We start from the raw sequence: 22,254 nt of genomic DNA, 5'->3' as shown, positions 1-22,254 counted from the left end.
GAATTTTAGTGTTAGTGGATGGCAGCTTCACGAGTCAGACCCTTCCATGTGTTAGGCAAACCCTGAGGGGACGTGATGTCTGCGTCAGGCCCAGCCACCCCCATGAATTTAAGAGCTCGCTCTGTTGTGCAGAGATCTTATTTTGTATTTGCAATAACGGATAGCTGTGACGGCCTGGCTCGCCGTAAGCTGCCAATCCTGTTCTCTGTTCCCTTTTTGAATCCACCAGGAGTTCCGTGGGCTCAGAGTTCATATCCCTGTGGAATGTGCTGGTGGGCTCTTCGGCAGGGGACCCATTTCCCTGGTTTTCCTGTCTCTTCCCTTTCCCACTGGGTGAGATGGGGACAGAAAAGTTTATGTATCTACTCCACTGACGTGTGTGGTGCCGAATAGGACTCCAGGCCACCTGGTCTTTGAGGTATACATGGAGAGGGAGGCCAAGAAGAGAAGAAAGGCAATACTCCTTTTTCAGGGGTGGGGTATGCTGCTGGATCTCTTCTAGGCATGAGGAGAGACACGAACATTTCTCAGCCTGAGCACGTGTGCGTGTGACTCAAGCTCCCACATACACCGACAGAGATGTAATTAAGGCACAGAAGCCTTCAGTTAACTCGCCTAAGGCTGGTGCCCGCTGGGAACAGAGCCTCTTCCACGCTCTTGGTGGACTTACTTGGAGGGAGTCCATGCAGACAGAAGGTCCAGGGACAGGTTTTTCTGCTCTTGCTCCGATCTGACAAGGCGGTAGCCCAGCAAAGTCATGGTATCGTTGCAGACTTTCTGAAGTCGAGAAACCTTCTTGTAGGGCAAGGTCCAGCGCCAGGCCTGGGAGACGTTGAGGGCATTCCTGGCATTAGTTTGGAAGGCTTGATTACCCAGGCCCTTGCCTCTAGTGATGTTGTACACCCAGGTCTGGAGGTGGGGCAAGAATTTCAGTCCCACGTATTTATACATTTGGGCAGTCCGGCCAATAGGGTCCCGGACCAGGTCCTCATAGCGGATGAGCATGTAGCGTTGCCGCAGGGCTTTGGGCAAGGACTGCACAGCCTTATAGATCTCCAGCTGGCTTTGGCAGATGACCTGCATCACAGAGTAAGGCTTATCCTCCTCCTTGAGTTTCTCCCAATTCTCCCCCAACACAGTGCGGCTATCGGGCATGAGGTACCCAGTGGTGCGTTCTCGAGAACAGAACACCGCCCGGGGGTCCCGTACCAGGTGCACAATGTGCAGATTGAGGGAGGGGTCTCTCAGCAGTGGGTAGAGCACCTGCAGGTTGAAGAAGCGCACCTCCTTGAGCACCACGTGGCTGTAGGAGCGACAAGCCTTCTCTACTACCTCAAAAGGCTCTTGACTGCACAGAAGCTTGCACTGAGCCGAGGGGATGATCATATCCCGGGAGAAGATGTTGCAGGCGGGCGGGGAGCACAGGGCCCTGCTGTTTTCCCACAGGAAGAGGCTGGACTGTCTTCGAGGACCAGGTTTCATGTAGGCATCAAAGACACTCATGTCACACAGGAAAACAGCACGGACCAGATCCCTCACTGCCATGTGCAGCCGCCAGGGGGTGCTGTGTGTGAAGGTCATCCAGATGTGCCAGGCGGGCTCCATCAGGTAGAAGACATCCGGGTGCTGGGCAAAAACCTGTCCCACAAAAGACGAGCCAGAGCGCCAGGAAGACAGGACCAGCACGTGCATGGGCTTGGGCTCCTCCTTCGTGGATGGGGAGTTGAAGTTGTGGCCATACAGATGGAACAACAGGGCTAAGATGGCCATCTGGGAAATTAGAAACAACAGTGGCCTCATTTTTTTGGGCGGTGTCATCATGGTGAAGTGGAAGAACTTTAAGGAACAAGCAGAAGGGCTGTGTTAGGCTTCTGTTTTGTGTCTGCCTTCCATCCCCTTTCTTGACAAAGCCATTTTTTCCCCCTGACCCCCAGCAAGGAGCAACCTAGAGCGCTGGAAACTTCTGGCAGCCAGCTATGCACATCCTTTGAATCAATTCCCATCCCTTGAAGTTAGTGTGCCAATAAGTTCTGTTTATTTTAGGCTCTTTACTTCCTTCCTCCTGATCTTTCTTGTCCAGTGAGCTACCAAAAATGCCTGAACGTAGCCATATTTCATCGACTTAGAGGAATAGCTCCACTCTGACACCTTGGTGACACGCATGCCTCCACACAGGCCACTTTGGCAAAGCTTAACCACAGTCTGACCAAAATTTGGCTGAATGCTCTATGATTCCTTCTGAAACTAAGGGAGATAAGCTGACTTGGGAGGAATGACCTCAAGGCCACCGTTCACTCACCTGTCCTCTCTTGAGGGAGATTGCCATAGGCCATTTCTCATTACTTTGCTTCATCTCAACCAAGCAAAGGCTTCAGTCCCCTGAAGGATATGGTCACCGGCTGTAAAACTGTTTGGCTCGAGTTTGGAGTTGTCTCCTCAGTGGCAGAGCCAATTGCCCATGGCACCTGCCATCTGGTCCCCTCTGGTTTGGTATTATCCTGTGGATTTAGGGACAGGAGGAACTGGCCCAGTGCTGACCTGACATCTGTATAGCTGGGAAACGGTCTGAATCTATTTAGCTTGAATTGTTGTCTCCTTAACAGCTGATTTGGTGGCAGTGTGGCAAGCCAAGCTAAGAGCTGCAGTTACTTGTGACCTGTTAGCCACTGTGCCGCTGCTTGGGGGAATGCTTAACTGCTTGACACAATCCAATCAAGGCATCTCAGTACAGATGGCCAGGTTATGTACCGCACAACCCTAGGGAATGCCATCTCATCAAAATTTTAAGATATTTCTTATTAAAAAATGTTCTCATAGGTGACAGTAAAGTATTTTGGTTGAAGAGAATAAGAACATTAGGATGATTTTCCAGTTGTTAGATGTTAAACATCTAGAGATGGGCGCCTGGGTGCTCAGTCAGTTAAGTGGCCAACTCTTGATTGAGCCCCACATTGGGTTCCATGCTTAGTAGGGAGTCTGCTTGGGATTCTCTCCCTCCCTCTCCCCTCTACTTGTGCAGTCCCTTAAAATAAATCAATTAAATAAATAAATAAAATCTTTAAAAAAAATATCTAGAGAAATGAATTCTACTTAATAATTCACACTAAGACTCATACAGACTGGTGGCAGCCTTCAACTTCCTTCCTTTAAAATCAAGGCTGAAAAGACCATGGCTCCCAGTGCCACGCTAGAATGTTATTCTGAGGGTTTTTTTTTATGGTTTAAAGTTAAGGGTTCTTTAAGGGTTAAGGTGAATCTGGATCATTTTGGGTGATTTTGTAGCACAAACAGCTATTCAGAGATAGAATAGAATAGCTGTTTCACACAGTGTAAAATATTAATAGTAGCAAGGTGCTAGTTTTTTTTTTTTTTAACATCTTATTTTTGTGTAATCTGCATACCCAATATGGGGCTCAAACTCACAATCCTGCAATCAAAAGTCCCGTGCTCCGACATCCACGACTGAGCCAGGCAGGCACCCACAGGGTGCTAATTATTATATACCCAAGATATTCTTCCTTCCAGCTTTAAAAAACAAAATATATTAGGGGTGCCTGGGCAGCTCAGTCGGTTAAGCATCTGCCTTGGGCTTAGTGAGCTTGCTTCTCCCTCTCCCTCTCCCTCTGCCTGCCACTCCCCTTGCTTGTGTTCTCTCTCTGTGTCGAATAAATAAAATCTTTAAATAAAATAAGGTTTCCTACAATCCTGCATGCATGCAGGACCTAAGGAGACCGCGTACCAGCCTGAGTCTCTAGCCTGTCACACTGCAAGTCTTTAATAGGTGTCGGTGCGGGGTAGGGGGCAGGTGGTGGTGGAGTACTATGACAAGCAGTTATGTCTGTGGATGATTATAGTTGTAAATTAGAAAACTTCTAGAGCCCTTTGTAAACAGGGTTAATGATATACCTTAATGACAGGTCACAGTATTTTTCTGGGGGAAAGAACACCTAAGAATTTTACCAGCTGTTGAATCAGTAACCTCCACTGTACTAGTAGCTAGGATGAATCTGCTCGCTGGTGTGTGGTCATTACTGTACAGAGAAGGTCTACTTCAGTCCATGTCCCCCATTTGCCCGTTTCCCACCTTGCCCCCAGGTAGCAACTGGGTTTATTTTTTATGTGTCTTTTCATTTGCTTTCTACACACCCAAGAAAATTCAAATGTACATGTAGTCTTAATTTTCCCCCTCTTTGTAACAGAAAACGTAGCAAGCTATACACACCTTGCTTTTTTAACCTTACAGTGTGTCTTGGCGAACTTTCCATGGTAGCACATAAAGTACTTCCTCACTCTGTTTTACCACCACATAGAGTTCTATCATGCAGATACACCACAATTTATTTAGTTGCCTCATTGCTTGGCTTCTGGCTTATTTCCAGCTCTTTTGCCATTTCAGAAATGTCAGTAATGACCTGATGTTTATACATCATTACACGTGTATGTAAGCTAAATCCCCAGAAGGGGAATTGCGGAGTCAAAAAATACATGTGCATGTAGCCTTGCTATCTGTCACCCAGATGGCCTTCATACTCGTCACAAACCATTCATTATATCCAGAGCTGCAGAAATTCTAGGGTGTAGATTTTCAAGGAGGAATATATAAATATAAAAGCAAGTTTATAGGTTGCTTCCTGAAGCGATGCAGCTTGCTTCCCTTGGAAGTCCCCTGAACCTTCTGGGAAGTATGTACTGACCCAAGCCAAACCTCGTGCCATAGAAACTCTTCTCTTGCATTCATTACAACAATGTATTTCCTCCTTATTGCCAAAAGGATACAGTAAGGGTCATCTCTCCTTCATGGCCAAGATTACTTTGCTATATGCCAGGGAAATGTCAGTGAGTGGTAATTCCTTCCTTTGCCCTGAAGGTTTGAACAGGAGAAGCTAAGATATGCTCTTAGGTCTTTCAGACTCAAGCCCAAGAGGAAATGATTAGAAACTAGGACATTATTAATAACAGCCCAAGATTGGCCTCCTCTACCCCTATCTCCCAAAGACTTAGGAAATGACTTTAGCAAGAGATCCTCTCCCAAAGGTAATGTATCTGGAAAAATTTGGAACAAAGACAGGAAAGAACAGAGCAAAAGAGAGAGAAAAGTAAAGAAGAGAAGAACTTGACCTGTGCACATTTATAAGGAAACCATGGTAGAATTTTATATGCAGGGCCTATAATCAACTCAAAAAGAAACTAACATTTCTTAAGGATTAGGAATATAGATCTTTCAGAATTATACTCTCTCCCTAATCCTGGCTTTGGACCAACTCAGTGTCCTGAGCAGGATCAACGGCTGTAAGTCCTCCCTGCCTACAAGTAGCTCCTGGCTTCATGCCGGTTCTCTCCCAGAGCTGGACCCAGGCCTTCTAACCTTGTCCCCAGTTATCCTCAGGCTTCAGTTGTTCACAGTTCCCAGGAATTCCCATGGAAACCCTTTGATTTCTTTCTCTGCTTTTTCTTACCAGGAGCATTCACCCTGGCCAGGAAGAAAATGTGCTTTTGTAAAGTGAGTCCCATCTCTTGTCACTGGGATCTAGGTACTTCCTGGATCTAGGCAACCCATGATGGGGCTAGCCAGAACAGCCAAGAAATACCACAGGCAAAGCTCATGTCTGCAGAGATTGTAATCAGCGGTAGAGATGGATATTCTTGAGGACCTGAGAGAAGCGAGCAAATGTGGCTTCACGAAGAAAGGGCGAACTGGGTTTTTTATGGCAGTCTCCTCTAATCTAACTTCCACCTCTCCCCTTGTCCTGCACTAACCTCCTCTATAGTCCTTGGAGTTGGTAAGTGTTTGTGAGACGTGTGTGTCACGGCTCCATTTCCGAGTCCCTGGTCCACCTTCCCAAATGTACTTTCCTGGCTGTTGCGTTGCAAGCTTAAACCCCTCCCTCCCTGTTGTCAGAATCATCACTGTGCTCATCTCTGGCCTGGCCTTTGACTGTAAGTAGCCTCTTTCTTCTGTCTCTCAAATTCCCCATCAACCACTGCTGCCAAAACCTGTCTTTTCTAAAGCACAAGTCTATCAGTCCCCTCCTTGACATCCTTCCGTAACTTTCCAGCACACACAGGATTAAATCAAAATCCCCAAGTCTTGTACCTCAGGGCCTTCATGGTCTGATCTTTGACCCCTGTCAGTCCCCTGCTTTTCAGCACTTTAGGCACCAGACTTTACTTTCAGTTCTTTCCTGTTATTTAGAAGCCCTTTCTCCCAAGATTTAGTTCTCTAAACTTTCGAGTAGCATCCATCTCTCACTCTATAGTAAATAGCCATAGAAGAATTTATTTCTACCACTGGGCTGCTGTAACTTAAGGGTAAATACTATGTCTTAACTTGTAAGTGATTAAGGCTCTTTAAATACTTGTTAACTAAATCAGTAGTTGAATATGGTAAGAGGAATAATGGCTGGAAAGCAAAAAACTGAATGAGATCCTTTGAGAAACGGAAACTTTTTAAAATGCACATGGGTGTCTCTGTAGTATCAGTTACTAAAATTTAGGTGATTCTGTTGAATATTGAGCACAGAACCAAAACTATCTCAACTCTGTGGAGCAAAATATTAAAGGCAGAGATTTGATGGTATGGCACAGTTAACCTTACTCCAAAAGAAGGGGAGGGGGCAATTTCTACAGTGAGTACGTGTTAATGAAAGCTAGGGGAAAAAAAATCCATGAACATTATTTTTTAAAAAACTAATAAGAAATAGGGGCACCTGGGTGGCTCAGTGGGTTAAAGCCTCTGACTTCGGCTCAGGTCATGATCCCAGGGTCCTGGGATTGAGCCCTGCACTGGGCTCTCTGCTCAGCGGGGGACCTGCTTCTTTTCCTCTCTCTCTCCCTGCCTCTCTGCCTCTCTGCCTACTTGTGATCTCTGTCTGTCAAATAAATAAAAATCTTAAAAAAAAAACTAATAAGAAATAGAAGCAGGCCATCTGGGTGCTCAGTCGGTTGAGCATCTGACTCCTGATTTCGGCTCAGGTTGTGATTACAGGGTTATGAGATCAATCAGCCCTGCTCAGCGCGGAGTCTGCTTCTCTCCCTCTCTCACCCTCTTCCTAAATAAATAATCTTAAAAAATAACTAAATCTTAAAAAAAAAAGAAAAGAAATAAAAGCGTATTGCAAGGCACAAGACCACTTAGACTACTTCTATTGTCTAACTAGATAAGTTAGGAAAAGAAAAAAAACAGAGAAAACCCTCACCATATCCTGTCATCACTGCCCCCCCAACCAATACTTTAAAAACAGGTTGTGCCAATGAGGGGTGAGTGGTATATTCTTAAAAAACACTATCATCAACATGACCTCACCTGGGAGCCTGGGTGACCCCCAAATGGGTACTGTGTAGAAACAGTTTAGAAACAAAATGAGCGGGGGCAAGGAGGCGGGGGGGCGTGCCTGGGTGGCTCAGTCGTTTAAGCCTCTGCCTTCAGCTCAGGTCATGATCTCAGAGTCCTGGGATCCAGCCTCGCATTGGGCTCCCTGCTCAGCGGGGAGCCTTTTTCTCCCTCTCCCTCTGCCTTCCACTCTCCCTGCTTGTGTGCACGCTCTCTCTCTCTGTCAAATCAAATCTTTAAAAAGAGAGAGAAAGAAAGAAAGAAAAAATGAGGAATTCTGAGGGAAAAAATAACAGGCAGCAATTTAAAGAGTCCTGGATTCCAGCCCCTGGCACATTCCTAACTTAGATCCCCAGGGAGATTATGCTCCCATAACCCCAAATTACAGATGGCAGAAGGTATTTTCACAAACCGAGAATTCGGAGTTGGATTGGAGAAACTGAAATCCAGACATACACCTACAGACCCAGGAAAACCACAGGGATAAGCACCTGGGTAAAGGTGACCCTGTGGTAACAAATGCTGACTAGACCGAAAGTGCCAGGAGGGTTGGACCTGGGCCGCCACCACTGCTCCATCTCCAGTGTGCCAGAAACAGCGCCTGCAACATTTACCGAATGATGACCAAGTAACATCATCTGTAGAGCAGTTATTAGTGCTTGACGTGTGCTCACTGATGCGGGCGAGGAAGGTACGCAAGATAGTTTTATTGTGCGCATATAAATGTATTTCACTTCCAACTAGAAGCTCCAGACTGGTCTGAGGCCCTACGGGACAAAAGTCTCTTCCACTTCGGCTGATGTGCCTGCCTCATAACTTAATCTTTTACGTCTGAGTAGCTCTCCGCAACGTTGAAATCCCATTCACCCACAACCATGACAGCTGATAATGACACTGATAATCCACACACTCGTTTTTCAGAATAAGTAAACTGAACCCTAACTGATGGACTCAGCGGTGGAAACAGCCCTCCCGGAATCAGACCGCAGATCTCTTGAGTGTCAGGGATGAGAGCATTCAATGATCACATCACACCTTGCCTGAGCTAGAGAAAACCTACAGCTCCCTCCACCTCCCGTCTGCCATTCTCTAGCACCCGAGCAGAGAAGCTCCAGGAGTATAGAAACTTGAACTCAGAAGCCGGGATCGGAGCAAGTTAGATGCACCAGGAGACCCTCTACAGAACATCTATCAGGAGAGCCCTATTGGCATTCCCTGCTTTTTCAGATCCCGCGAGAGATGGGGCTGGGTGGGGATGAGGGAGCTACTGGCAAGCAGCTTGTGCTTTTTCAGGAAGATTCTCCAGGTGACTCTGATTTAGTCCTCCACAACCCCCCTTCTCCTCCATTGCCTTTAAAATCCTTAGCTTAGCTGCGGTAGGTTTTCTGATACACTGTCCCAGGAGCTCTGGGACAATGGCCCCGCTGCGGAGTGGTGTATAGAGAAAACTCTCTTCTTACCTTGGTAATAGCTTAGGCTTCTCCACTGCTTTAGAGAGAGGCTCACTGCGAGCCAAGTTGTGCTTTTCTCCTCTGACTCACCAACTCCCCTATTGGCTTCCTCTTCCTCCACGCATTTTGCATAACAGTCCTTACTCAGAACAAATTCCACTGCCCTCTCCCTTCTGCCAGAAAAGTGACCCACCTTCCAAGACGGTGTTGAGAAAGCGCTCACTCCCGAGTAGCCTTGGTATTAGCAGCTTTAACACGGAGAGACTCAGGCACTGGGAGAGTCTGTTCGTGGTAGACCCGGGAGAAGCAAAGGAGGAAGCGTTCTCTCCCACGACTGGGAGCTGGTGCTGGAAGGCACGCTCCTTGAAGGCAGCTGAAAAGGTTAACTCCCTTAGGACAGGGTGGTTAAAGAAAAAGGAGACCTGGGAGATGAGGTTGATAGGGAAATCAGAGACAATTACAAACCAAATACCCACAAGATCTTAAGCCGTGTTCTTCCCTTAATCTTATCTCTGTTGCAAAAAAAAAGGAGAAAACCTGAATGCTTGGATTTAGAGAGATAACATCTTTTTTGGCCTCTGTGTCCTGTTCAACATCTTCAACCCTTCTTACAGGAGATTCTAACTAGATAATTAGCTAGATGTAATAACTAAATGTATGGGAGGGCAAAAATCTATTGGCATTTAGTGCAAGAAACATAATTACCTCCAGGAGAAAAAAAGAAACAAGTTACTAAAACTTGTAGCTTCTTACTAGCTGCGTGGCCTTCGGCATATCACACAACTAGGTATCACACAACTGCGCTGAGCTACTTCACATGATTGTTGTGAGTGTAAACAACAGAGGAGAATCCTCAAGTAAATTGCAGCCAAGTGTAAAAGCCACTGACTTTGCATTCAGACACCTGGGCAAGCAAGTCCTTCCCACCTCTCCGAGCCCTGGAATATCACTGTAAAATACATATCTACTTTATAAAATTCCTGTGAGTGTTAGGGCAGGATTAATGCATGTCATACCCCTAATATAATATTATGACAATAATGAATTAAAAAGTGGTAGTTAAGGGACGCCTGGGAGGCGCAGTCGGTTAGACATTTCAGCTCTTGGTTTCAGCTCAGGTCTGACCTCAGGGTCAGATGCGTCCCAAGTCCAGCTCCCCGCTCAGCAGAAAATTTGCTCTGGTTTCTCTTACCCTCTTCCTCTGCTCCTCCCCGCTGCGCTATCACTGAAATAAAAAAATAAATGCTGAGAAAAAGTGGTAGTTAATTATAGTACCTCTTTCTTCTTGTTCAGTCGCTGGCCCATTTTCTAGGTTTGAAAGAAAGAGCAGGCAGAGTTGTAGGAGTTCTAGGATAATCTAGAAAGTGTCTTTCCTGGTTTCCCTCAGCTGAGCCTCCTCAGGCTTTAAACACTGGCACAAATGACCAGACCTATAGTGGTGGGATTTCAACTGTGTGGCCCTCCCACTCTCCCAATCTCTCCCCAGGAGGGAGAAGAGGCATATTTCTCTTCCTCAAACTGACTCCATGCTGTACATTGAAGAGCCAGAACTGAGCAGTTGGTGGTTCTGCTTTTATTCTTATTATAAAAGTGAATACTTGTTCATTATTTAAAGATTTGGAAACTACAAAATGTGTAAGGAAGACAATATAAATCCCTTTACATTTTGCTGCCCAGAGAAATCACTCTTGATCTCATTTCTCAGACATGCAGAAATCTGTATTATTGAGAACACCCTGGAAAATAAAGATTTTTACTTGTTTTCCCTTTGTCTTTATTTTAAAACATCTAGAATTACAAAATTAGAATAAGGGCAGGAAGGTACAATGTAACAAGTAACATAAAGGAACTGCCTCTTAAAAAAAGAAACCAGGACATTCATTATCAGAGCTGTTTCACCATATCCCTCCCCTCCTACTACCTCCTCCCGCGGTTGTTACTCAGAGGTGATCACTATCGCGGTAAGTGGTTCATTGTTTTTCCTTATGCTTTGTCATTTTTTTAAAAATTTTATTATTTTTTTTAATTTTTGTGTTTCATTGCTTTTCCTTATGCTTTGTCATCTTTTTTTTAATTTTATTATTTTTTTTAATTTTGGGGGCGCCTGAGTGGCTCAGTGGATTAAGCCTCTGCCTTCAGCTCAGGTCATGATCTCAGGGTCCTGGGATCAAGCCCCGCATCAGGCTCTCCACTTGGCAGGGAGTCTGCCCCCACCCCGCCGCCTGCCTCTCTGCCTACTTGTGATCTCTAAATGTCAAATAAATAAATAAAATCTTAAAAAAAAATTTTTGTTTATTTTTAAGTAATCTCTGCATCCACCGTGGGGCTCAGACTTAACAACCCCTAGATCAAGAGTTGCACGTTCCACCAACGGAGCCAGCTAGAGCCCTCTACAGTCTTTCATCTTAATCAAGACAATTAAAATTTCCCCAATTTGACCTTTATGTAAGTAGAATCATAGCACATGTGCCTTTTTGATTTTTGCTTTTTTTTTGTTTCATATTATCCTTGTAAAACTCATCACGATGCTACATATAGTTATAGGGGCTTTTTAATTTGTTCTTGTTATCTTTGAAACATATGTGAATATGCCACAATTTATCCACAGTCTTACCAACTGACATCTGAAGTGTTTGTAGTTTGGAGTGGGGTTGAACATTCCTGACCTATCTCCAGGCACACATTTACACAAGTGTCTCTAGGGGATGCTGAGACATGGGGGGTGTTTGGCTTTGATTTTTTTCACCTCAAACTATGTAATAAGCATTTACCCATGTTAACAAATATTTACGGAAAACATTACTTCAAAAGGATTTGTCGATGCCAACATTCTAGTGCTTGCTTGTCAGACATTGAGATTGTTCCCAGTTTCCCTGTGACATAGAACACTGTGGTAAATATGGTGACCTTAATGATTAATGAAACACTTAGCATAATTCTCAGTATGAGTAGCTGCCCTGCCTCTTTCCTTACAGGTAATACCACAGATCTTATCCTCTTTATTTTGTGACTCATAGATTAGTTCGGAAGAACTTTCAGAAAGTTTGGGCTGAAAACAGTCATAAGGAAATAGGTATTCCCAGTAGTAAAAGACCCAGGGTATCCCAAACAGAGGGCATTCCCAGGAAAGAATTAGGAGGCACAAAGACTATAAAAGAAGAGACCGATAGGATAGCTCCTGCTTGTTTGGAGTTGGAGACAAGCCAAGCACTGTACTGCATGCTTATTGGGGTCATTGCATTGTCCTCTTTGCTGTTGCCTTAGGAGGTAATTTCTGTATTTTCCAGATGATGGAATAGAGGCTTGTAAAAGCTAAACAATATATCCACAATTATATGGCTTATAGTGGAAAAGTATGGACCCAACCTCCACTCATCGGCAGTGCTGCCTCTCTCTGCGATCATGGACAGGACTAGTGAGTCTATTCCCTTTTGCTGTCCTCCTAAGAGTAGTTGATGGTTCATTCAGGGCAGAACTCTTTACAGTTATAGGAATAGAAGTTTAACATTCATAAAGAAGAAAGAACTCGCCCAGTTCCGTGTATCACCGTGGAATCCTCAGTCTTTGCAGACTTCATGGGGGATTCTACTAGCCTCGTGTAAAAAGAAAAAAAGAGAGAAACTGGGTCTTTGTCAGTCATTGATGAATACTGGTAATTTTTTTAAAAAATATTTTATTTATTTATTTGACAGAGAGAGAGAGGTCACAAGTAGGCAGAGAGGCAGGCAGAGAGAGAGGGAGAAACAGGCTCCCCACTGAGCAGAGAGCCCGACGCGGGGCTCAATCCCAGGACCCTGAGATCATGACCTGAGCCGAAGGCAGAGGCTTAAACCACGGAGCCACCCAGGCACCCCTGAACACCAGTAATTTAACCCAGTCCTTTCTACATTCTTTCCATGCTTTTCTGAAGCCTTCCCAAATATAGTGATCACTCAGATATACCAAAATCCCTAAATAATTCATGTCACCTACTGTCTTTTCCTTGAGAGGAATTTGTGCTGGTAGAGTGCCCAGCAGCTAAAGAAAAGCCTCCTTTGGCCACTAGCCTCTGGTTGGCAGTCGGCACATCCAGATATGCAGCTTCTAAGACTCTCTAGTATTCCACAGCCCCAGGAAGAAATTTGAACGCCAGTGTTTGACATCCAAGCCTTCTTGTGGACCAGTCACAGGGAAAACACCATTCCTTTAAGTCCGCACCATCCACAGCACTTTTCTGTGATGAAGAACTATTACATATATGCATTGTGTAATACAACAGCCACTAAGACATGAGGCTATCGGACACTTGAAATGTGGCTAATGTACCAGATTAGAGAGCTGGGTTAAGGTTTTGTAGATCCAGTCTCTTTTTGAGTCTCAGAAAATTTGATGAAAGATAAAGACCATCTCTCTATGAAAATGTACACTTGATCATCATACAAACACAAAATCATATCCAGTTGCAAGGGGTCCCTACTGAAGAATCCTGACAAAGGGCTGTATGTACTTTAAGTGCTTCTCAAAGCATGATTTCAAGAGGGTTGACTCTCAGGGACCACTGTTCAGCAGAGCTTTGTGCTCCATCCCTCCCCCTTGGGCTTTTGCCATCTTTAGAGTCTGGAGACCATCGTCATGGTAAGGAGTCAGCCACTGGGCCAGAGTCTGATTTTTTCAGGGGTCAAAAAGTATCTTTCTGCTGGTTCTATACCCAATCCTACCTTTACCGAGACCATTGCTTCCTGTGTACAAGGATTGGAGTTTCTTCACTGCCACACTTGGCTACATGTCTTCTCCTGTTCACTGACATTAAAGAACAGTTAGGAGTACCTGGGTGACTCAGTCGGTTAAGGGTCCCACTCTTGATTTCGTCTCAGGTCATGAACTCAGGGTTGTGATCTTGAGCTCCGTGTCAGGCTCTGTGCTGGGCATGGGGTCTGCTTAAGATTCTCTTTCTTGGGGCACCTGGGTGGCTCTGCCATTAAACGTCTGCCTTCGACTCAGGTCGTGTTCCCAGGGTCCTGGGATGCAGCTCTGCATTGGGCTCCCTGCTCGGCGGGAAGCCTGCTTCTCCCTCTCACACTTCCCTTGCTTATGTTGCCTCTCTGGCTATCTCTGTCTCTGTCAAATAAATAAATAAAATCTTAAAAAAAAAAAAAAGATTCTCTTTCTCCATCTCCCTCTCCCTCTCCCCCTCCCCATCCTCTTAAAAAAAAAAAAAAAAGAGTAGTCAGGCTTTCCTTGAGATCCTTTTCACATGGGGGCTCCAGAATTATCTTTAGTCAATATGAAACAGCCTGCAGTGTGAATGTCAAGACTTGAAACCTGAGTGACATTACCTTCTCTACATTTGGTCACCAGCCCTGTGTTACTTACCAAAGCCTGGCGTCAGGCTTGACAAGGGTGCAGGCTGGGTTTGGAGAATGGATTCTAGAGGACTACAGCTTTCTACTTCGGTTAAACATCTGCAGGTTGCAAAAGTTAAACCTTGACATCCTGGAGAGTCAGCACCTCCTGAAGAAGTGTGCCAGGAAGGGAATTTTGGTTGCTATAAATCCTATTATCAAATGGACAATTGCCTGCAGTAGAATCTGCTTCCCTGAGTTGGGCCTTGGGGGCAGACACCTGATTGGGGATCCCCTGGCCCTTATCTCTGTGTTAAAAGTATTTGTTTCAATAGTGGGAGAACAAGTTGGATTAGGGCAGGTCAGGATGAAGGAAAAGGTAAACATGGTATTGAGTTTCTTGTTCCGTTCTTACTTTCTTGAGGCCCCTTAATAGGACAAAGAGGGTGTGAAAATGGGGAATAAAGAGTCAGGAGGTCCTCCTAAAGTTCGGTCTCGTCTTTTGTTGGTGGTTCAGGACCTGGACATTATTGGACAAGACCTTACCAGGGATTAGATCAAGATATGATCTGAGATGAGAATTCTATCTCCAGGCTTTCAAAAGATATCCAGAGATTGATAGAGGTGATCCATGATGGCCTAGTCAAGGAGTCTCAGGGAATGAAATCTGAGGAGAGGGAGAGATGTCTTCTGATAGGCTCCAACCCCATTTATCACATTGGTCACCCCTATAGAACTCAAATTTGCTTCCTTTTCTTTTTGTTCACAGACACTGTCTTTGCTCAGGCTCTCAATTTTTCCTGCTTGAATTTCTGCCAACAACCCCTCAACTATTCCCTCAACCTCCAATCCTACCCCTCCAGTCTTTGCTTCACCCTATGGCTATAGTGATCTTTCATGTATAGATCCAATCCCAGTCACTTCTCTGATGAAATGCTCCAGTGGAGCTCATTATGGACAAGGCGAAAACAAATTTTTTTTTGGCCTGCCAAAAAAAAGCACTTTTTAAGAGCAGGTGTCTCTCTACTCTCCATCATAATCTTCTTCATGCAGTAAATTCCAAAAATATTTATTGGTTGCTGATTACATACCAGGCTTTGCTCAAGGCCCTGAAAACTGCAGTGAGTGAAAGAAAAATTCCCTGCCTTTGTGGAGCTTGCATTACACTGGATGGGCAACAAACACATAAATAAAATGTGTGGTATATCAGATTGTGCTACGTGCTCTGAAGAAAAATAAGGAAAGCCAAGATAGAGATTGTGACCTTGGTGGGGGTTGTTCCAATTTTAAATTGAAGGGTCAGGGAAAGTAGTACATTTTGCCAAGGACTTGAAAGGGGTGTGGGGGGAGAAGCAAGAGAATATTTGAGGAAGGACCATCCCAAGCAAAGGGAACAGGCAAGTGCAGAGGTACTAAGCTAGGAATCTCAAGGAGAGTGGTGTGACTAGTCAGAAGGAGTAATAGGGGAGTAAACAAGGAAGTTGAGTGTTTGTCTTTTTTTTTTTTTTTGAGAGCCCGATTTTTTTTATAAACATATAATGTATTTTTATCCCCAGGGGAACAGGTCTGTGAATCACCAGGTTTACACACTTCACAGCATTCACGATAGCACATACCCTCCCCAATGTCCATAACCCCACTTCCCCTCTCCCAACCCCCCCTCCCCTCAGCAACCCTCAGTTTGTTTTGTGAGATTAAGAGTCACTTATGGTTTTTCTCCCTCCCAATCCCATCTTGTTTCATTTATTCTTCTCCTACCCTCATAACCCCCCCCAAGGTGCATCTCCATGTCTTCGTATCAGGGAGATCATATGATAGTTGTCTTTCTCCAATTGACTTATTTCACTAAGCATGATACCCTCTAGTTCCACCCATGTCGTCGCAAATGGCAAGATTTCATTTCTTTTGATGGCTTCATAGTATTCCATTGTGTATATATACCACATCTTCTTTATCCATTCATCTGTTGATGGACATCTAGGTTCTTTCCATAGTTTGGCTATTGTAGATATTGCTGCTATAAACATTCCGGTGCACGTGCCCCTTCGGATCACTACGTTTGTATCTTTAGGGTAAATACCCAGTAGTGCAATTGCTGGGTCATAGGGTAGTTCTATTTTCAACATTTTGAGGAACCTCCATGCTGTTTTCCAGAGTGGCTGCACCAGCTTGCATTCCCACCAACAGTGTAGGAGGGTTCCCCTTTCTCCACATCCTCGCCAGCATCTGTCACTTCCTGACTTGTTAATTTTAGCCATTCTGACTGGTGTGAGGTGATATCTCATTGTGGTTTTGATTTGTATTTCCCTGATGCCGAGTGACGTGGAGCACTTTTTCATGTGTCTGTTGGCCATCTGGATGTCTTCTTTGCAGAAATGTCTGTTCATGTCCTCTGCCCATTTCTTGATTGGATTGTTTGTTCTTTGGGTGTTGAGTTTGCTAAGTTCCTTATAGATTTTGGACACTAGCCCTTTATCTGATATGTCGTTTGCAAATATCTTCTCCCATTCTGTCAGTTGTCTTTTGGTTTTATTAACTGTTTCCTTTGCTGTGCAAAAGCTTTTGATCTTGATGAAGTCCCAATAGTTCATTTTTACCCTTGCTTCCCTTGCCTTTGGCGATGTTCCTAAGAAGATGTTGCTGCGGCTGAAGTTGAAGAGGTTGCTGCCTGTGTTCTCCTCAAGGATTTTGATGGATTCCTTTCTCCCATCGAGATCCTTCATCCATTTTGAGTCTATTTTCGTGTGTGGTGTAAGGAAATGGCCCAATTTCATTTTTCTGCATGTGGCTGTCCAATTTTCCCAGCACCATTTATTGAAGAGGCTGTCTTTTTTCCATTGGACATTCTTTCCTGCTTTGTCGAAGATTAGTTGACCATAGAGTTGAGGGTCTATTTCTGGGCTCTCTATTCTGTTCCATTGATCTATGTGTCTGTTTTTGTGCCAGTACCATGCTGTCTTGATGATGACAGCTTTGTAATAGAGCTTGAAGTCCGGAATTGTGATGCCACCAACTTTGGCTTTCTTTTTCAATATTCCTTTGGCTATTCAAGGTCTTTTCTGGTTCCATATAAATTGTAGGATTATTTGTTCCATTTCTTTGAAAAAAATGGATGGTATTTTGATAGGGATTGCATTAAATGTGTAGATTGCTTTAGGTAGCATAGACATTTTCACAATATTTATTCTTCCAATCCAGGAGCATGGAACATTTTTCCATTTCTTTTTGTCTTCCTGAATTTCTTTCATGAGTACTTTATAGTTTTCTGTGTATGAGTGTTTGTCTTTTATTAGTGGGAGTTTGACTTCTACTTTGGGTGAAATGGGAAGCTACTGGAGGGTATGAATTTGGGATGACATATTCTAAAAGGATCATTTGGGATACAGTGAGGGGAATAAACCATAATAGAGTTAAGGGCAGAAGCTAGGAGATCAGGTAGGAGGCTAGGCAAGAGACTAATGGCTTGAATCAGGGTAGTAGCAGTGAAAGCAGTAAATTCTACAATATCTATTAAAACATATTTTAAAGATAGAGTCAAATAATTCACTGATGGATCAGATGTAGGGATAAGAGTAAGAGGAGTCAGGGCTGACCGAAGGATATGGTTGCCATTTTTCAAATATGGGGAGAATTAAGTTTGAGGTAGAATTCAGGTGTTTGATTTGAGATATGTTCATTTCAATGCCTGTTGAACATTCAAGTAGGAATGTTGGAGTAGGCAGGTAAATACACAATCTGGAGTTCAAAGGAGAGGTCCAACCTGGAGACATACATTTGCAAGTCATCAAGATAGAAATAGTACATAGAACCATGAGGCTGGATGAGAATACTCTGGAAGAGTGAGAAGATAGAAGGAAGACAAAGGAAACCATAAGAAGGAATCACTAGCAAGTTAAGAGGAAAACAAGGGGGTGTAGTATCCTGGAACCCAAGAGAAAAAGGTGTATCAAGGAGAAAGGAGTAATTAGTTATGTTAAAATCTTCAGAAATATTAAGAAAGTTAGAGACTGGATATTGACCATTGGATGTAGCAAGATTGATGTTATTAATGACCCTGACTAGAAGACATTCAAGGAATCATAAGCATGAAAATCTGTGGGGAGGAAAGGAATTGGAGGTAGGGAAGATAGCCAACTGTCAGTGTCTAAAGGGGATGAGAAATGGGATAGTAGATGGAAGTGAGGTCAAGAGACAGTTTTTTGTTTTGTTTTGTTTTAAGATGGGAGGAATAACAGCTTGTTTACTAATTGGTGGAAATGGTCCAGGACAGAGCGGAGAATGGTTAGTGTGATGGAATAAGGTGTACACGAGTAGAGAGTTGGCCCAAGTTAGGAGCACATATGGTTCATCCTTATTAATAGGAGGGAAGGTTGACTGAATGAGCCTAGATGCAGGTAGGTGGGGAGATGATGTTCAGGGAATTTGTGAACATTCTCTTCTTACTCTTTTTATTTTCTTGGTGAACTAGTTGACAGGGCTGTCATCTGAGTCTGAGGATAGGAAAGAAGTTGTAGAAGGTTTGAAGATAAAGGAGAAGGTATGTAATGGCCACTAATGAGGAAGGGTTAGTAACTACAAGGTTAGTAACTACGCTAGGGTAATGTAAGTAAGATTGATGAGTGACATTGAAGGCCTCTGCAAGGTACATGGTCATAAACTTAAAGTGAGAGCAGTTGGCATAGGTGTGTGAATTTTCTAGCTATGTTCAGCTGTTGCACTTGTGTAGACATAGGTGGAGAGTTAGATTTAATTAAGGCTTGTGTTCTATCAGAGAGTGTAATGAAATGAGAGAGGAGAAAGGGAGCCAAGGGTGTATTCAAAAGAGTGATTATGACAAAGAGTCACAGAATCTAAGTGGGATGAGAGGTGAAACAAGGACACGAAGGGAATAACTGAGCTAAGGAGGAGGACAGGCTTTCCGAGGGGAGGAGGTCAAGGATTTTAGAAATAAGCATTTTGGAAGGATTGTCGTAAGGATGTTGAGATTGTGTCAGAGCTGGGTTACGAAGGAAGAGTGGCCACATGGCTGCAGTAAGAGTAACATAGTCTGGTTAACCTCAGAGTCAAAGCTGGGCAGGGTTAAGAAGGAGGGAAGCAGAATGTTCTGGAAGCAGCAGTGGCAATATTAGAGATAATAAAGGACAGTGATTATTCCACTGTAGGATATGAGAGAAAAACAGCCACCACTTGAGAGGGCTGTGGAGGAAGCAGTGTCCTCAGAGGAGGCCCCAGTTTCCAGAGCAAATAGGTGAAGAAAAAATTCAAAGACTTGAAAAAAAAAGAAGGGGGGGCGATTTTGCTGATTCTGACAATGAATTGCTAAGGGTTTCAGGACGTGGAGGAGCTGGGAAATGAGGGTCAGAGAACGAGATGGACAGGGCCATTTGGGATGAAATGTGAGAGATAAGGAACCTAGGATCCTAGGCTCCTTGTGTGACTGGCATGAAGCTGGATAAAGGGAATCATGGTAACATGATGGTTTTGGGGAGGACCATCATTGGGTTATTGACTTGGTCTATGGTCTCAAGGTGGCCAAACTAAATACTCTTGGTAGTCCGGGGCCACTTGTTGATGCTTGGCACTGACGATGTAGTGGCAGGGCAGGGGTGTTGTCTTCTCCAGAGCACCCAAACTCCAAAAATTTAGAAACCTCATCCTGGGGAGAACTAGTCTCTCCACTTCTGCAAATGATGCACAGCATCTGGAGTCAGCTTGGTTGAAGGAACTGGAGTTTTGACTAAGGAAGGAAGGAAAGTCCTGGTGGTGCTTGCAGCACTGACTGGCAGTGAGTTCCTGGGTGCTGGACCCAGATGACAAGGCCATTGTCATGGCTCAGTGGTGCTGTTAGGTGCTATCTTTCTGTAGACCTTCAATCTGGGGATTATTGTGTCAATAGTCATAAGAAGGCTGCTGCATATCTAGGACTTACATTCTAAATTCCAGACAGAAAAATGGGGAAAAGAGGTAAAGGATATATACATCCTATGAGGCAAAGATGTGCACGTACTTGAAATCTCTGAAGTTCTTCTTAGTTCACGTGGGTGGTTCTGCTAAGCATACCTGCCTTTCTCTATGATCTAGCTAACTTCCATTCTCTTTCAAGATTCAACTCTAAGTCCGTATCACCTTCTCAGGGACACCATTCCTTATCTCTGTAGGCTGAGTTAGGTGCCTCTGGTCTTTGTGTTCAGAGCCTATGATAGATTACAGTGCTGACCCCAGCTCTCCCGTCTCTCTACCTGTGCCCGGTGCCATATAACTCTGATTCTAGTCTCAGCCATTGCTTTGACCAGTTGGGGTTTTTTAAGCAGGAGCTTAAATTCACTTCTGTAGGGGCACCTGGGTGGCTCAGTGGTTTAAGCCTCTGCCTTCGGCTCAGGTCATGATCTCAGGGTCCTGGGATCGAGCCCCGCATCGGGCTCTCTGCTCAGTGGGGAGCCTGTTTCTCCCTCTCTCTCTGCCTGCCTCTCTGCCTACTGGTGACCTCTCTCTGTGTCAAATAAAAAAAAAAAGTCACTTCTGTAGTTAGGCTTGCACTTCCTCTTGTGTCTAAGCCTCAGTCATGAGAACATCCTGTTGGAGGATGAGAGACATGTGAAGCAGAGAGGAACCATTTTTATGAGGCCATTCTAGATCAGCCAACAGCAGCCAGGCACTTTGGGATGCCCAACCAAGATCATCAGAACTGCCTAGGCAACCACCCCAGATGTATGACAAATTAATAGTTATTGTCATATACACTGAAATTGTGTGGTTGGTTGTTACTCAGCATGACGGTGGCATTGGATCATTGCTGTGGAATCCCTTGGACATAGCTCTGCCCCAAGTCTTAGTCCTGTTTCTCTAACCCATGTTGGGGAACCCCTTTAGGATGGGTCATATTTTATTGGTGTATAACTAGCACCTAGCACAGTGCCTGGCACATAGAAATTACTCAGTGAAGCTTGTGAAAGGAATGAATAAATGAACCTTTGTTCAAGCTTTAAAAAGGAACTTGCTGCACAATAGGTGCCATAACTAAACAGTGTGATCGAATGAACTCACCCACAGAAAACCCGACAAGGTATGTGAAACTACAATTAAAAAATAAGCTCTCATCCCAGATTAAAGTGCTTTTCTACCACAGATGGTCATGTCTTAAACACTGGGGACTCCGTTTCATAGTTTATTATATTGTGTAGGAAGTTTAGAGATAATCTAAATCCCATAAATATACTTTATTTTTTAAAAAATTATTTATTTATTTGACAGAGAGAAAGTGTGAGAGAGCACAAGCAGGGGTAACAGCAGAGGGAGAGGGAGAAATAGGCTCCCCACTGAGCAGGGACCCTGATGAAGGGCTTGATCTCTGGACCCTGAGATCATGACCTGAGTCCAAGGCAGATGCTTAACTGACTGAGCCACCCAGGTGCCCCTGTTTTTTTTTTTTTTTTTTTTTTTTTTTTTAATTTTTTTAGGAACCTCCATACTCTTTTCCACAGTGGCTGCACCAGTTTGAATTTCTACCAACAGTCCTTGAGGGTTTCTTTTCCTCCGGTTCCTCACGAACAGTTGTTTCTTGTATTTTTTATTGAAGCCAAAGAAGATCGTATTTGTGAAAGGTCAGCAATCACCTGGTATGGCATGTTTTGGGAACTTAGAGAGTATTTTACCAATGAAGAAAGATTCTGCAGAGAACTAGTAAACAAGACTGGGAGTAACTAATATAATGTTAGATGTCAGTTACATGTACATTTTTATAAAAGGTTGGAAGTGGCAGGGCAGAATGGATTCCAGTTGTGGAAATCCTTGAATAAAAGGTTAGGGACATTTTGACATTATCTTTTACTCAGGAGAGATAGTTAAACAGCTCTTGAGCAAAGGAGTGACATAATAAAAGATTGGGTGAATCTTAACTGCTAGATTCTAGCAGTATTGTGTGTGATGGTTTTCACAGGAACACATTTAATAGTCATATTACATTTATGATTCATGCTGGATGTAAATGACCAAGGAATTATTTTGAAATCATAAGATATGCTATTCTCTTCCTGAGAGTCATTTAGCTTGTGTGTTAGGAGTCCTTGATCTACTATCTTTCCCCCTCTCTCAGGCTGTCTCATTTTCTTCTATTCTGATTTTAATACACTCCCCTGTCTCTGCTTGTCCAGTT

At 44.0% G+C, this 22,254-nt stretch overlaps 1 protein-coding gene across 6 annotated transcripts; it reads right to left on the bottom strand.

Annotated features, from left to right (window-relative positions):
- Positions 1–127: 127 nt before the first annotated feature.
- CHST4 (carbohydrate sulfotransferase 4) lies at positions 128–9,289 on the bottom strand. 6 transcript variants are annotated; one of them, XM_045986967.1, is made up of 3 exons: positions 8,975–9,288; positions 2,300–2,379; positions 128–1,836 (listed from the first exon to the last, which is right to left on the bottom strand). In XM_045986967.1, the coding sequence occupies exons 2-3, from the start codon at positions 2,351–2,353 to the stop codon at positions 667–669; spliced, it is 1,224 nt and encodes a 407-aa protein (XP_045842923.1). In that variant the 5' UTR covers positions 2,354–2,379; positions 8,975–9,288; the 3' UTR covers positions 128–666. The 6 variants fall into 6 exon arrangements, with proteins under 6 accessions (XP_045842923.1, XP_045842924.1, XP_045842927.1 ...); XM_045986968.1 differs by lacking the exon at positions 8,975–9,288 and adding an exon at positions 8,791–8,947; XM_045986971.1 differs by lacking the exon at positions 2,300–2,379 and having other exon boundaries at positions 128–1,770; positions 8,975–9,289.
- Between the last annotated feature and the right edge of the window lie 12,965 nt (positions 9,290–22,254).

The sequence above is a fragment of the Meles meles genome, chromosome 19 (assembly GCF_922984935.1).
Source record: "Meles meles chromosome 19, mMelMel3.1 paternal haplotype, whole genome shotgun sequence".
Taxonomy (NCBI): domain Eukaryota; kingdom Metazoa; phylum Chordata; class Mammalia; order Carnivora; family Mustelidae; genus Meles; species Meles meles.
This window is presented reverse-complemented; position numbering and strand designations above follow the sequence as displayed.